Source organism: Ammospiza nelsoni, chromosome 22 (genome assembly GCF_027579445.1).
Source record: "Ammospiza nelsoni isolate bAmmNel1 chromosome 22, bAmmNel1.pri, whole genome shotgun sequence".
NCBI lineage: Eukaryota > Metazoa > Chordata > Aves > Passeriformes > Passerellidae > Ammospiza > Ammospiza nelsoni.
In genome coordinates, this window is record NC_080654.1 from 3786419 (window position 1) to 3802124 (window position 15706).

The window sequence follows — 15706 nt, forward strand, 5'->3', positions numbered from 1 at the left end:
AAAAAACATTGGGTTTAGTAATGCTGACATCCAGTTTTACTGCAATAGTCTGAGTTTTTATTAAAAAGAGAACATGATAGAAGGTGCTAGATAGGTTCTGACATCCACCCACCACCTGGACTTTGAGCACCCCTGCTCGCATTGTGTGTGTGGCCAGCATCAGCCTCCTGCTCATCAGCCACTGCTCAGCTTCTCCTCTCCCCCAGCCCCTTCACCACTGCAGGAGTGCAGCTCATGCAGGGATGCACTTTTCCTCTCCCTCTGAGATCTGCAGTGGCATTTATGTCCCCAGGGGAAGTTTGATCCCATGCTTAATGGGCCACTCTGTGGGGAAACAGTTTCCCTTGTGGTGAGTTTCACCTACCATAGACCAAAGTCCCACTATGTTGCCAAAATAACAACATTAGGAGCTGTGTTTCAGCTGGTGCCTTTCAGATGTGTTTGGAGACACCAAAGTGAAATAATCCCACTGAGTGCTGACAGCAGTACAGTGGGAACCCATCATTGTCAGTAATGGAAACTAACTGGAGGAAACCTAAACCAAATCCTTTCCTGACCCCTAAAACTTGGGTGTTAAACCAGACACAGCAATTGCTGACCCTCTGAGGAGGCTGCAGGCACACCAGCCTTTGTTTCCTGTTCTTCCCTGGTATTTTATCTCCTCTGTTAACACTCGGCAGACTGGCAGTGACTGGCAGATCCATCCTGGAGCATCTGTAGAGGTGTCAGCCCAAACCTTGCTGGCAGTGCCCCCCCGAGATGTGACCTGGGGAAGGAGGGCTGGGAGCCAGGGAGAGCCCTGGGGAGAAGGGCTGGGAGCCTCGGGAAAGGATCAAAACTCTCTCTGAGGAATTTTTTCCCCCAAATACGCTAAGCAAGATTTTTGCTAAAAACAAAAAAAAACCTGAAGTGGAGAAAAAAAAAAATTTAAAAATAACAGTAGAGAAATGGGAGAAGTGGGGAGGCCTTGCCAGGCTTGGTGTGGGTCTGGGGCCCCAGGCCATGTGGTCCCTCCCCCGGTGCTGATCCTGGCCCTGATCCCAGTCTGGGTCCCAGTCCTGGTGCTGATCCCAGCCCTTATCCCAGTGCCGATCCCGGTTCCGGTCCTGGTGCTGATCCCGGGCTTTATCCCGGTACCAGTCCTGCTCCCGGTGCTGATCCCGGCCCTGATCCCAGTCCCAGTGCTGATCCCGGCCTTTATCCCGGTCCCGGTGCTGATCCCGACCCTTATCCCGGTCCCGGTGCTGATCCCGATCCCGGCACTGATCCCCATCCCGGTCCCGGCCCTTATCCCGGTCCCGGTGCTGATCCCGGCCCATATCCCAGTCCCAGTCCCGGTGCTGATCCCGGCCCCGATCCCAGTCCTAGTCCCAGTCCCAGTGCTGATCCCGGCCTTTATCCCGGTCCCGGTACTGATCCCCATCCCGGTCCCGGTGCTGATCCTGGCCCTGATCCCAGTCCCGGTCCCGGTGCCGATCCTGGCCCTGATCCCAGTCCCATTCCCGGTCCCGGTGCTGATCCTGGTCCCGGTCCCGTTCCTTATCCGCTGGCGCCACCTGGCGGCCGCCGGGCGCCGCTCCCGCCGCTCCTGGCAGCAGCAGCCGGAGGAGGAGGAGGAGGAGGAGGAGGAGGAGGGGGAGGATGGTGATGGTGCCCTTGAGCCGCAGCCGGAGGAGGGCGAGGACCACACAGGACAAGCGGGAGAAGCCGCTGCCGCTCTGCTCCTCCGTGTGCGAGCAGCCCCGGATTTAACGCGTCTGTAATGGGGCGGGAGGGCTGCACCGAGTGCCTTTGGAAGAACGGTGTTTTGTCCTGCTGGAGGGGTCCAGGGGATGCTGGCCAGCTCATCTGTCCAGCCCCTGGGAGCATCCTGCTGCATCTGAGTAAACCTCCAAGGAAAAGTGTTGTTCTGGAAGGCAGACATCTCTGTAAAGAGCAGCTCTGAGCAAAACGCCCCTGCGAGTCCGTGCAGGACATCAGCATGCAGGGGGTGTCACTGCTGTCCCCAGCACTGAGGCTCAGGTAAACCTGTCCTTCACAACCAGTAACGAGTGGAAATGGAAGGCTGGAAAATCAAAGCTAAGCTGTGTGTGGGCGTCTGAGTGCGAAAGGATAAATCTAATGGAAATATCCTTCAGCCAAACTGAGAAATCAGAGCAAGGCCTTTACTTCTGTCAAGAGGAAGGCAGTGGGAATGGAAGGGACAAGGCTGCCATTTCCAATTGACCATTGCCATGGAAACACCTCTTGTGTTCATGGACAGCACTTGTGGAGCGGGATGTGGACAGCAAGGCAGGAATGGGTCCTGGACAAAGGGCCTGCTCACGCTCCCAGCAGCACTTTGGGGATTTTTACAGCACTTTGTGTGGGTCGGGAGGGGCTGAGGGCAGGACTGACAGCAGGGCTTGCAGCAGGCTGTTAAGGCAGAGGCAAACAGAAACCTGACCTTGATGATTCTACATATTCCAGCTCTATCAGTCTATCCAACTTAGCAGTTTCATGGGGGAGATCTCATTGTTGTTACTCAAGTACCAAAATATTTACCAAACTGGGGCAGAGGAGCCACATGGAGGGTACAGGGAATGGCTTTATGATGTACTGTACATGTACAGGTATGTGTGAGCTGTGTTCTGAGGGGTGGTATGGAAAAGCAAGGTGTTTGGAATAAAACCAGGAAGTGTAAAATGCTTGAAGTGGCAAAGAGCAATGTCTAAGAACATTCAGAAAGGGTGAAAGGATCAGATTTAAATATGGGAGGGTATTTTAGGGACAAGTTTTGGTTAGGGTAGAGAGAAACCACAGGGAGGGCAAGAGGGAAACAGTGGTTGATGGTGTTTAGAGTGATGATGAGACAGTGAGGTAGACTTCAGGTGATGGGAAGGAGGAAGATATCTGCAGGACAGCAGGACTGCAGGCATGGAAATTGTGGAGGACTGAGTACCAGCAGCAGCAGCAGGAGGCAGAAATAGCCAAGGTGGTGTAAGAAACTTGGACACTCATATGTTTCTGTGTGCAAGTGTCCCTTGGATTCTGAGCAGCCCTTTTGTTGGTAATTCAGATCACCTTTCATTCCTTTGCTCATGGTGGTCAAACTCCTGGCAGTGCTAATGAACAGGAGCGGCTGGGCACTATCACAAAGTCATTTTTATTGCCTGTTCTTCAAAAAGGAAGAAAGAGAAGAAAGGTGAGAGCCCAGGTTTGTAAAAAAGAGGTTGCAGCAGCATTAGCACTGTGAGTTGTGGACGTTCCCCCAGCCCCAGTTCTCTCCTTTGAGCCCCCAGTGCAGCACCAGTAACTCTGCCTGGCTGCACTGTGCTGCAGGCTCTGTGCAGAGCGTGTGTGCCAGCAGGAATGTGTTGCTGCTGTAATGCAGCAGCTTTTAGACCCCTCCATGCTATCACTGAAAAGGAAAGTGTTGAAGCAGTTCACAGCTTTCATTTTAAATTATCAAGAAATGCAGCAGAAGTCTGAACAGGAATCCGGATTAAAATCCTTTCCAGAATTTCTGCTAAGCTTCAGACTTTTTTTTTTTCCCTTTTGTGTTCCTATATTATGGCTATATTTAATCAAACATAGTTCTACAGTGGTTTCACTTCTTGAACCACTAAGAAGCAGGAAGAGTCTGTGTGTATGCTTTTTATTAGCCTTCCTTTCATAATGCACTTTCTTCCCTATAGAAATCTCCTTTCCTGCTGATTCATTATGTGTCAGGAAGCCAAGCGTGACATGTTAAAAGCCATCTTGATAGTGTTTGGTATTCAGTACTAACAATTCACCAGGCACAGGAGTCTTTCTTTAAAAGAGGGAGGAAGAAAATCTGCATATTGGATGTGCCAAGATAGTGGATAATTTGCATTAAGCATCCAGACATTCTTTTTTTGCAATCTGTCACCCTTCACTGGCTTTTTATTTTATAACCTTCATAGCATATGGGGAACATAAGTACCAAAAAAAAGTGGCACCACGTGGACAGAAGCTGGAGCCCTTTAGGATCAGCTGGAGCAAGGCTAGAGAAGGACTTTTCCTCAGCAGCAATTGATCCTCAATGGGACTTTGCTGTGCTGGAAGGGCCTGAAAATAACAGGCATGGTTGTCTAAGTACCCAGCTCTAAAGCTGTCCATTATGCCTTAGCTCCTAGCTCACAGCTTGATTCAGACTTAAGAACCATCATCATGAATACACAAACCCTGAGCCACGATTCGCTTCCCAAAGTTGCCCCCTTGATGCTCTGCTCATCCCAGGATTTAGCAGTGCTGCCATCCTGCTGTAAAACACTTTCTGTACCCAGACACCAGTTCACTTCTTTAGCAAAAAACATTTCTGAAGTAACCAGAAATTACCTAATGCAAAGTTACTGAATAATAACTGCAGCTCAGTAACTTTGTGTTGTATAGCTGAAAACATCCAAAATACTTGACTGCATTCTGTTCTCACTGACAATGTATTTTTTGTAAAATTGCTATTTGAACATCACTTATTAGACATAATATCACTGGTGACAGAACAATGTATCTTAAATAATAAAATGAATGTGAGCAGAGGTAGTGAAGTGGCAAGCATGTCTAACTTAGATGTCATAACAGAGACTGAGTGTTAAGAGGAAATCCAAAACTGTGAATATACTGGGAAGCAAAATCTGTTGGGTATAATAACAATAAATGTGGTCATCAAACAAACATAGTGGGACTTATTACAAAACTATCTGCAGCACTTTAAATAGTGATATGGGGAGGAATACTTGTAAACCTGATTTACAGTATTTCTGCAGGTTATCCAGCCTGGCCAATAGCAATGTGAATTCTGCAGTATAAAACTAGACCAAGATGTTGGGCAAAATGACATTAGTGGGTGAGGAGGCAATAGAGCAACAGGTAACAAAAAAGCAATAAAACTGCTTCACAGAGCAGATCCAGGAGCTCTGTCCCACCAGCTGTGTGTGACACACTCAGTGAGCAGCATCAGAGAGAAGAACAGAAGACTGTTCACAGGATATGCTGCCCCTGTGACCACTGGATGTCACAAACATCCCTTCATTTGCTCTGATCTCTTACACGATGCTGCTTTTGGCTTTGCCCCAGCCTTTGGCTGTACAGGAGCATCAGCCCAAGCTGCTGCTGCCAGGATTTCCCCCTTCACATCAGGGACCTTCACCACACAGGGATCTGGGGCTTTACTACAAAGCCTGAGTCCATGGGACTTTCAGCTTTGATTTTGTGTGTTCTGGTTTAAGGATTTTAGAACACAACATGCAAGGAATGTGCCTTGACAGACTATGGCAAAGACTCTCTGAAAGGAGCTGCCAGACATGAGGACACCTTGGAAATTATGTTGTCACTTATCAGCACTTTCCAAAATCTGCACATGAGCTGTGGTGCATTTAAAGGATAAATAAATAATAGGCACATATAAATTGCTCAAAGAGACATTAACAGAGACAGAAGATGCTTTGAGTCAGTTATTATGGATAAAATATTTTATAAGTGCCATTTCCATTGTGAGTCAGGTTGCAAATATCATTGTTATAGGAAATTCTGCAACTAAAATATTCTGAGAGGGAATCTTTATTCAAGTCATGTATCTGTATGCAGTCTGGCATTTTTATTTAAACAGCTAACAGGCCCAGAGAGTTCCTAAGGAAAGAGCTTCACTTTGCAACCTGTTCTGTAACATCACCCACCTGTCCATTCTCCCAAATTACTAAAAGGTCATCCAAGTCTGAGGAGGAGCTCACACAGTGTCTGTTAGTCACTCCCAAAAAAATGAGTCAGCCTTCACTGCAGCCATTGGGCTCTGACAATGAAGACCTGGCAGAAGGTTTGCCTTTGCTGTTACTCTGGTGTATTTTTGGCTGCTGATCTTATTATAAGGCTGATTTTGTTTTCACATTAGACAGAAAAAGATTCCAAAAGGCTCCTAGGAATTATACTGCTTCACTTCAATGGAACCAAGTCCTTTGTTGGTTTTGGGTTTTCAGTGAAGGTTGCTGGCACTACAGAGAGTCATTGCAGGTGCAGAGTCCCTGTTAGCAGCAGACTGAAACAGAGCCAGGTACTCTGCTGAGGAGTTTTCTCTCTTTGTATTCCTGATTCAGGAATTGCCTTTGGAAGCCTGATGATACCAAGGAGCAGAGAATAGTAAGCCAGTAACCATTACTGTTGCTTTTTATAGGTCTCCTTTCAGTTCTGACAGAAAGCAGCAGGAATGGATTTTTACTGGTAATTTGGAGCGGCTTTTGATGGTTTTGGCATGATTTTGCAGTTTCTGATGGGAAATGTTACTGTTCTCTTTGCAGTTCATGGCATCAAGTGGACATGCAGCAATGGCAACAGCAGTTCAGGGTTCTCAGTGGAGCAGCTTGTGCAGCAGATCCTCGACAGCCACCAGACCAAGCCCCAGCCTCGGACACACAACTGTCTGTGCACTGGTACCTTGGGTGAGTACTCAGGAGGGCACACACTGACTCAGCTTCATCCACTCTGGGAGCAAGGTTTTTGGTGCTGAGGTGATAAAAATGCTGTCTCATGAAACACTGGGACACAGTGAACTCAAGAGTTGACAGGAGAAGTCTCCAGCATAAAAAGATGCAGCTGGAACTTCTGGGGGAAATGTCAGTGCTTTCTAATAAATGCAGTCCATACATGAGCTGCTCAAAAAGGTACATTCTCTTCCACGTGTGCAAATTCTGTTACCAAAGCCTTAAAATATAATGTTCCTCCAGCTTCACCCTCTGAATTCCTTGCCCTGCAGCTCACTTTTTTGGAGAAGTGCTCAGGTGATAACTGCAAGGTATCACTGAGATAAGGCAGGTTCTTATTTAGGTATCATGAAAATACAGATCTCTTTCTTGTTAAAGGAGATTACCTTGTTTTGGATGACACTACAGCAGCATCCTTAGTGTTAGCATTTCCCACAGACAGTGGAAAGCTCAGTGATTCACTTCCCAACTCATCTGCTAGAGAGCTGCTCCTTTCTAGCACTTTGGTCAAATAAAGTATATGACACATTAACTAGTCTTTAGCAAAGCTTATAAAGGAAAGTTGTCATTGCTTCAAAGGGTTATTTTTTTCTTCTTTTCTTGAGCAGTTGCATTATACAATCAAGGCTTAAATAGGAATGATGACCTCTGGAATACCTGGGTTTGGATTAAAATTCACCCCTTAAGGCTCAGCATTTGATCCAGGCTTGCAAATCTGAACATGAATCCTTTTATTCTTCCCTTTGATGTTTTGTCTTGTGCTAAGTCTGCTCAGTGCTTTTTAACACAACAGCATTGCTTTGTTTTGTAACTGGCTTGCACATTGACACACACATTCCCAATCCCTTACTGTCATCCACAAATACAGCAGCATGAAAGTCTTTCCCTTGTTTCTGTTCATTTCTATACCTAGGAGAATAGAGAGATTTAATATTGTATTTAGTCTCAAAAGCACTGTCTTGAACTACTTTAAGTGACCTCATTCAAATCTTGAACACATAATAGAGATGTTCCTCTTCAAGGGCAAGCAACAAAAGATTCAGCAAATTGTGGTGCCTACAAAGATGTTTTATGTTGCCCAGAAGATGGCATTTATAATTGTAGCCATGAGCTATAGTGAGGAGGCTTCTTCCCCCCCTTCAGTCATTCTGCAGTTCTGTAATTAATGTTCTTACCTCATTCTAGGGAAAATTAATCAATTAAGGAAAGAAACATCAAAAATTCATGGGCTGCTGTTCTTTGAACAGCAAAAGCAGTTCCTGCACCAGAGTTTGTGACTAAGGTGCCTTTGCAGACAGAATTGTTTACTTCATCCTGCCTGATTACAAGGTGATTCCATTATTCTCAGGAATGCAGGTGATGTTACCATTACAGGCCAGTAAGGTGCTGGCTGGTTTAATTCATGGAGGATTTTCTTTGGCTGGTTTAATTAGTGGAGGATTTTCTTTGGTGGCCCTTGCTTGAACATTTTTCAGCAGCTCCAGTGCTGACTGTGTGCTCTGTGTGCACATGTATGCACAAGCACGAGATACAAAACTTGCATTGTGCTAATTTTGTATTTACTGAACAGCAAATCCTGTTGTTTTCTGGCACAGGGGCAGGAAGCAGTGTGCATCACAAGTGTAACAGTGCCAAACACCGCATCATATCACCAAAGGTTGAACCAAGGACAGGTGGGTACAGCACTCATTCAGAGGTACAAAATAACGATGTCTCTGAAGGCAAGAACGAGCACAGCCATGGCAAGGCCTCCAGCCGAGAGAAGAGGAATGGAAAAGTGGCAAAACCAGTGTTGCTCCATCAAAACAGCACTGAGGTTTCTTCCACCAACCAGGTGGAGGTCCCTGACACAACCCAGAATTCTCCTGTGTCCATCAGCAGTGGGTTAAACAGCGACCCAGATATGGCAGATAGCCCAGCTGTCACTGGTGTGTCCAGCATGGCTGTAGCATCAGTTATGGGAAGTTTGTCACAAAGTGCCACCGTATTTATGTCAGAAGTCACCAGTGAAGCTGTGTACACGATGTCACCCACATCTGGCCCAAATCAGCACCTTCTGTCCTCAGATGCAGCTGCACAAGGACTGGTACTTGCTGTGAGTTCGGATGGACACAAGTTTGCTTTTCCAACAACTGGCAGTTCAGAGAGCTTGTCGATGCTACCCAGCACTGTCTCTGAGGAACTTGTGCTCTCCACAACTTTAGAAGGAAATAGGAAAATTCCAGAAACCACCATGAATTTTGACCCAGACTGTTTTCTTAACAATCCCAAGCAAGGGCAGACTTATGGTGGAGGAGGTATGAAAAGTGACAGCATCAATACCAACATAAGGCAGTCACCCACAACAGAACGTAGCTTCAACTTCAATACAACCCTCACGAAAGAAATTAAAACTGAGGACACATCTTTCGAACAACAGATGTCCAAAGAAGCATTTTCCTCCACTTCTGCATCTAACACTCTCACACTCAGTACTGGTTCAGGTTTACTTCCATCTGGAGGAGGTCTGAGCCCAAGTACCACCCTGGAGCAGATGGACTTCAGTGCCATTGACTCCAACAAGGACTATTCTTCCAGCTTCAATCAGACCGTCCAGAGCCCTCACGTCCATCAGACCCCTTCCCCCAGCTTCTTTCTGCAGGATGCCAGCAAACCTCTTCCCCTCGAACAAAACACTCACAACAATTTGAATGACACAGGTAGCTCATTTGTGAACACGTTAGGAATCTCCAATGTGAAAACAGAATCCTCGTCCCAAACCACGTCCAACTGTAACGGCACAGTGGAAACCAGAATAGAGTCCACCTCTTCTCTCCAGCTCATGCAGTTCCAAGCAAACTTCCAGGCTATGACTGCAGAAGCTGAAGTTCCCATGGAGACCTCCCAGCAGGCAGAAGGAAATGAAAATCTACTTAAATCAGGGGATCTTCAAGCCTGCAACACAGAACACTACTTGCAGCCTGAGGCCAACGGAGGTATCAGGAATGGAAACAACCTCCCTATTCTCCAAGGAAACATGGTACAAGGACTCTATCCCGTGGCCCATCCTAGCTTAAATAACTCCTCCAACATGGAGCTTAACTTAGACCACTTTGACATCTCCTTCAGCAACCAGTTTTCTGATCTAATTAACGATTTCATATCGGTAGAAGGTGGGAGCAACGCTCTGTACGGACACCAGCTGGTGTCAGGCGACAGTGCTGGACTGTCTCAGCCTGAGGACAGCAACAGAGCCACGTACAACCAGGCCGAGATGTGCATTCCCTGCTGCAGCCCCCAGCAAGCCAACATGCAGCTGAGCAGCTCGGAGAACGGAGCCAGCACCATGGCATACATGCACGTGGCTGAGGTGGTCTCGGCAGCTGCAGCACAAGGCACTTTGGGGCTGCTGCAGCAGAGCGGCCGCTTGTTCATGGTGACAGATTATTCACCAGAGTGGTCTTACCCTGAGGTAAGTCCAGGGATTTTACTCGTGTTTACTGCTTTATCTTTGCTTTGGTAATATGGGAAGTGTTTTGTTAAAGCTTTGAAAAGGGCTTTAAAATATTTCTCTCCCAAGTCAGAACATTCAAGGCCGCTTGCATGTTTTAATTAAGCACTTCATTATCCTGACAGGGCCCTTTCTTCACTTAGGAAGCATCTGAACAGAAAGGTATTGTTTCATTGAAAGCCAAGTCTTCCCCACATGATGGCTTCATGCTACCTAGGCCCAGTAGAGCAGTAGTATTTGCAAACTGGAGCTGTTTCTTACATTTGTCACTGATGTTCCCAGGAGAATAATTCAAGGCCTGCACAGCCTTAATGAGTTCAACATTTCCCTCCACCTCACTGACTTCCAAAATCAGTCACATGCCCCCTAAGCTGAAAACGGCAGCAGCACAGACCTTGCTGCTGTGAAGAAATGTGTGAGGAAAGAGACTGTTTGAGCCACTAATGGGAAGAGAAGGTTATTTTGTAATTTAAAAAAAAAAAAAAAAAGAGGTTGTGGGGGGGGTGTTGTTTTCCTAGGCCCGGCCTTGGAGCACTGTTGTGTCTGTACGGGGGTGTGCAGTAACTGCTCCGGGCCGGTCTCCCGGTCCCGAGGGGATGCGGCCTGGACATTCCCGGCCTTCGCCGAGCGGCTGCCGGCGGGGCGAGCTCGGCAGGCCTGGGCCGGTACCGGGAAGGGCCTCACCGGGCTGACAGCGGCACCGGGCGGGGAGCGGCGCCGGGCTGAGGCAGCACCGGGCTAAGAGCGGAGCAGGGAGCGGCACGGGGCTGGAGAGGGACCGGGCTGAGAGCGGCACCGGGCTGAGAGCAACACCAGCTGGGGCGGCACCGGGCGGCCCCGTGTCCCCGGCCTGTCGTTCCCGTTCCCCCGGGCTGTCTCTCCCGTTCCCCCGGCCTGTCGTTCCCGTGCCCCCGGAACGTCGCTCCCGTTCCCGGCCGTGTCGCTGCCGCCGGCGGCCGCCCGAGGGCAGCACGGCCCCGGGAAGGGCGGCGGGCGCGTCCGGCCGCGCTCCTCCCGCCCCGGCCTCTCCTGTCACGCTCGGGTCTCTGCCTTTTTTCCTCGCAGGGAGGAGTGAAAGTCCTGATTACCGGCCCGTGGCAGGAAGCCAGCAATAATTACAGCTGTCTGTTTGATCAGATCTCAGTGCCTGCATCTTTAATTCAGCCAGGGGTACTGCGCTGCTACTGCCCAGGTAAGGAGCACGGCTCTCCTACATCTGGGGATTTCTGAGCATCATCGTGTCACATACATGTACAAAAGTGCACTGGCATCCAGAAGATTTTCCTCTTTTTTTGACCAGTTTAGTGTGAGAACAGCAATTTGGCATTTTGATACATCACAACAGATCACAACAAATGCTATTTAGAATCTCTGAATTAACTTTAAAATAGTTATTGGAAGTAATTTTAAATAATTCTAAGCATTTCTTTTGTTTTGAAAGAGCAGATTAAAGAGTAGCTGTTACTCACTGCTCCACTGGCTGGATTTGCCTGTTTTTCCCTTTGCTACTTATAGCATAAGAGCACCTCCAACCTCCCCACAGAGATTTTCAGTAGTGATGGCCCTCAATATATGACTTGAAGTGGGTGCAGAATAACTTGGTTTCATTCCTAGGCCCCAGCTTTCCATTGGAAATGCAGTGAGGCTGCTCAGTCTTTAGAAACGCCTGATTCTGCCTTTTTGCCAGAATAACCCATTAGATAACTCTTAAGCTTAAAATCTCCATGCTTGAATACACCAACTGGTATTTTGGACTTTTGAATTGTCTAGTCACAAAAATACTGTTCAGCACCCTGTCTCTACACCTGATCTCAGCCCAATATTTAGCATATGGGGTAATTCCTAGCTGGGGATTTCTTCAGGGAGTTCTCTGTCTTACAACATGTACTTTCCTTTTAGCTCATGACACTGGGCTTGTGACTTTGCAAGTTGCCTTCAACAATCAGATCATCTCTAATTCTGTGGTGTTTGAATATAAAGCCAGAGCTCTGCCAACCCTGCCTTCCTCCCAGCATGACTGGCTGTCCTTGGACGGTAAGAAAAGTGGGATATTCCCTAAAAAAGCAGAACAAATGTAGAACTGTGTATGACAGAGTAGCTCCTGGTGGGGAGGGATGTAGAGCGGCAAGTTTGTCCTGACAGGAAGGGCTGTGGCAATGTTAATCAAAGTCCTCTCATTGAAAAGTCTTATTAGCTCTGATGGTGTGAACAAAATGTTGCTGCCTTTTATACAGGATGACAAAGAGGTGGGGTTTTTTGTCTGAAAAGAAAGCTGATCATACTGCCCAGTTTCCAGGAGAGAAGCATTTACCCTGGAATTGTCTTTCCTGAGAACTCTGAAACTTGAGCTTGTCTAGAAAAAAAGTGTGTTTATTTAAGCAGAAAATGGAGAGATAGTAAGGCATAAGAGGGATATGCTAAAGCAGTTGGGATGGTAGCACTTCCAAAGAGCAGCATGGAGACAGAGCCTGTGGGCATTGCAGAGTGAAGAGGAGTTTGTGGTTTGGCTGCAGAAGCAAGGTTGCAAACAGAACTGGCTCTTAACAAGGAGGTGCACTAAGTCTTATGTTCAGCATCAAAATCGAATTTGCTTGACTGGAGAGGATTGTAAGAGTCTGTAGGTGCTTTTCATCTGCTGCAAGGCCTCCTGCTGCCTGTGGAGTGCAGCTGATAGCGTGATGGTGATTGATGCTCAGCTGTCAGCAATCCAGGGCTGGCATGCCAGGTGGGCAGGTTTTGAATGCCTTGTTTGACAGTTCCCCAGAGCTGCTGAACTGGCAGGAGCTGAGGAGGTGGCTGTGAGTGCTGTCTCTGGTGTCCCTGCAGCTCCTCTGGGTGCTCTTGGTGAGCAGCCCAGCTCTCAAATAGAGGTTGTTATGCTGTGGTGATGTGGAAGGGAGGGGGACTGCAGCAGTGAACAAACTAGGGCATTGCTAACAGGGAGGGGAAAAAAAAAAGTAAGAGGACCGCTGCATTGCAGAGGCCCTTCAGGGAAAAAGACTGAATAATTATACCAACCATGATTTATCAGAAGCCTCTGCCTTGATGCACAGTGCTCCAAAGGGAGCAGATTACGCTGTTATTTAAAGGACCAGCTACATCTTCTCATTTACTGCTAGAGAGCAAATGTTAGCTTAGCTAGCCAAGGTGAAAGCTAATGTGAGTTGATTCTATCAATTGAATAAATACACAAATCCCTGACTTCTCTGTTTGCTTTAATTTCCCTGCTTAAAATCCTTGCCCTACTGACTGTTACATGGTCTTGAGGGAAGATTTTCGAGGAATATTTGTAGTCACAAAATATTGACAAGAATTTTAAAATTCTTTTTAATTAACTCAGTGGAACACTCTGAGTTCCTTTGCATTGTTAAAACACAGTTCATGATTCCAGCTGGAATGAGCACTGCCACAGAGAACAGAGCTAACAACCATACCCTAGGAAAAGAACAAGAAATTTCCATCTCATCTAAGTTTAGATAAAGAATTCTCTTCCACAAATGTCTTTAAAATAAAGTCAAAATCACTCTATATGTGAACTCTATGTTTTTAAGTTACATTAAGACAAAAATCACTATTTTTTTTGAGCACAGCACAAGTACTGGCCTTTGGGATCAGGGAGCAGTCCTGCTAATGAGTGGGAAGGTTGTGAGACCATCTCCCACGACACTTCTGCTTCTAGGAACTGAGCCAAGTGTAGGAATGGGCAGAGAAGGAGTCTGAAGGCAGCATTTGAGGGCTCCTTTCTTCATCAGTGTCTGCTGTGCCATGAAGGATTGTGCACCCTCTTCTGAACTACACAGAGATACTTGTTTTATTCCGAGTTTTCCTTATTTCACACCATGGGTGAGCTATGTCTTTTACAAATGGACAGTTGACACCAGCTGCTGGTGTTCTTGCATTGTTTCTAGTTAATTTGAATAGTGGTATTCTTTCTTCTCAAAGCAAACCTTTTTCCCTTAAAGGAAGCACTCTCATGTGATCCTGATCTCTGCTGATAAACTTGGCAGCCTTTTCTGTTTTCCATGCAAAACTCAGTTCTCAGAAGCCATTGTGTGCTATTATAGCCATTTGATCTCACTTCCCATTCACTGTCTGTAAAGAGGTTCTTTTAAGAAAAAAAACAAAAATCAAATGAGGCTTGAAGAAATGAAGGCTGAACTGAAGGGCAGAGATGATTTCATGGCAGATGCATAAGGAATTATAAAGACATTTCAATACGGATTCCCAATGGAAAGCACATTGTGTTTGCCCTCGGCAGAAGCTTTGCTGCTTCCATAAAATGTCTGTAGAGATGGTGTTTCCTTGGCATGGGATGTGATCAGAAATTCTGGGGAGATGGCTGTGAATGCTGCTGACATTACACTCATGCATCTGCAGGAAAGAGGACAGAACCTAAAAACAGGGGCAGGCCATGTGTGTATGGATGAGTCAAGTGTGTACGGGTTGGACAAGGGTGTGACTGGCGCTGGATGTAAATGGCACTGACGCAGGAGCACCTGACAGGCAGCCTGTCAGCTCCTGCTGGCTCTCAGTGCATGATCTGGCTGTCCTTCCCGGCTGGAAAACAGAAAAAGACTCGGGGATGTGGGGCTTGGTGGCTTATTTGTGTTAGCATGATGAGGCCACACCAGTGGTATCCAAACTCTCACTTCAGCCTGGAATCATCTGTGAGCAAACAGTGTGTGTGTGTGCTACCTGTGGCATTCTACAGGTACATGATTCCTGTACGGTGGCAATGTTATCACCAAACCCACAGCATGTGTCTGTTTAGTAGGAACAGATGCCCTTCTTAGCCTGTGGTGAGATGCAGGACACCAGAGTCAGATAGGAGAGATGTGTTCAGTATCAGTGAATGTTTTGCAGCAGTAAGAGACTTTCCATAGGAAAAAAGTCTGTGTTATAAACAGTATTCACAGTTTTTCACTCCTCTTTCCAGCTGGGTAAAGGTGACTGGTGTTTACATCTTGGATGTTGCCATAAAAGATGATCTGTTTGGGTTCTCTGTGGGAAGAGGGATGAATGTTTTCTACCGTGTTAAAAGGCTGCGGTGCAGCTTGCAGGGATGTGTGAGCAGTGGTAGAGGACACAGATACCTTGTCCCTTGATAAAATCTATCCAGTAAACTCCTTGAGATTCTATTCATCCTCCCCTGCACTGACTCCTGTGTGGTGTGGAGCCTTTGTCAGTTCTGTTTATATTCCTGCTGAGATGTGTTTGGTGGTTTGTTCCTTTCCCACGCTATTATTAAGGACACTGTTTCAGGAAGCCAATCTCCTACTGCTCTGACTGCATTTCCCAAACTGTCCTTTTCCATTTTGATCATAATATGATCGAATTGAGGCAAGGAATATTTCATTTCCTATGCTGAGCTTCGTCTTCTGAGCAAGCCTGACTTCACGGGCAAACATCGGATTCCTCAGGCCGATGACTGAACGTGTCCTGCTGCCCGGGGGTCTGTGATTCCTGTGGATGGTGGGACCGCACAGTCTCAGAAATTGTCAGGTTTTACCGCTCCACAGATTTACCTTATTAGAGCAATAAGTACAAATACAAGTACTGTGTGTGTAGCGAAATGAGGAGAGCTGTGGTGTGAGCGGGAAGGTGACCCAGGGATGGCGCGTCCCGGGGCTGACTCTGGTGCGCGGGGCGCTCCGGGGGCGGCGGGCGCTCGGTGCCCGATGCAGCGCGCTCGGTGCCCGGTGCGGGGCCGCTGTAAACACGGCGGGGCCGCCAATGGGGC

General features: G+C 47.2%; 1 protein-coding gene across 3 annotated transcripts in view; it reads left to right on the forward strand.

Annotated features, from left to right (window-relative positions):
* The window catches only part of CAMTA1 (calmodulin binding transcription activator 1), a 241005-nt gene that overhangs the window by 188371 nt on the left and 36928 nt on the right, over positions 1-15706 (forward strand). For all 3 annotated transcript variants that reach the window (XM_059487707.1, XM_059487702.1, XM_059487703.1), the window contains exons 7-10: positions 6294-6434; positions 8072-9927; positions 11032-11158; positions 11866-12000. In XM_059487707.1, the coding sequence (XP_059343690.1) occupies positions 6294-6434; positions 8072-9927; positions 11032-11158; positions 11866-12000 (2259 nt within the window). The remainder of the gene's footprint in view (positions 1-6293; positions 6435-8071; positions 9928-11031; positions 11159-11865; positions 12001-15706) is intronic.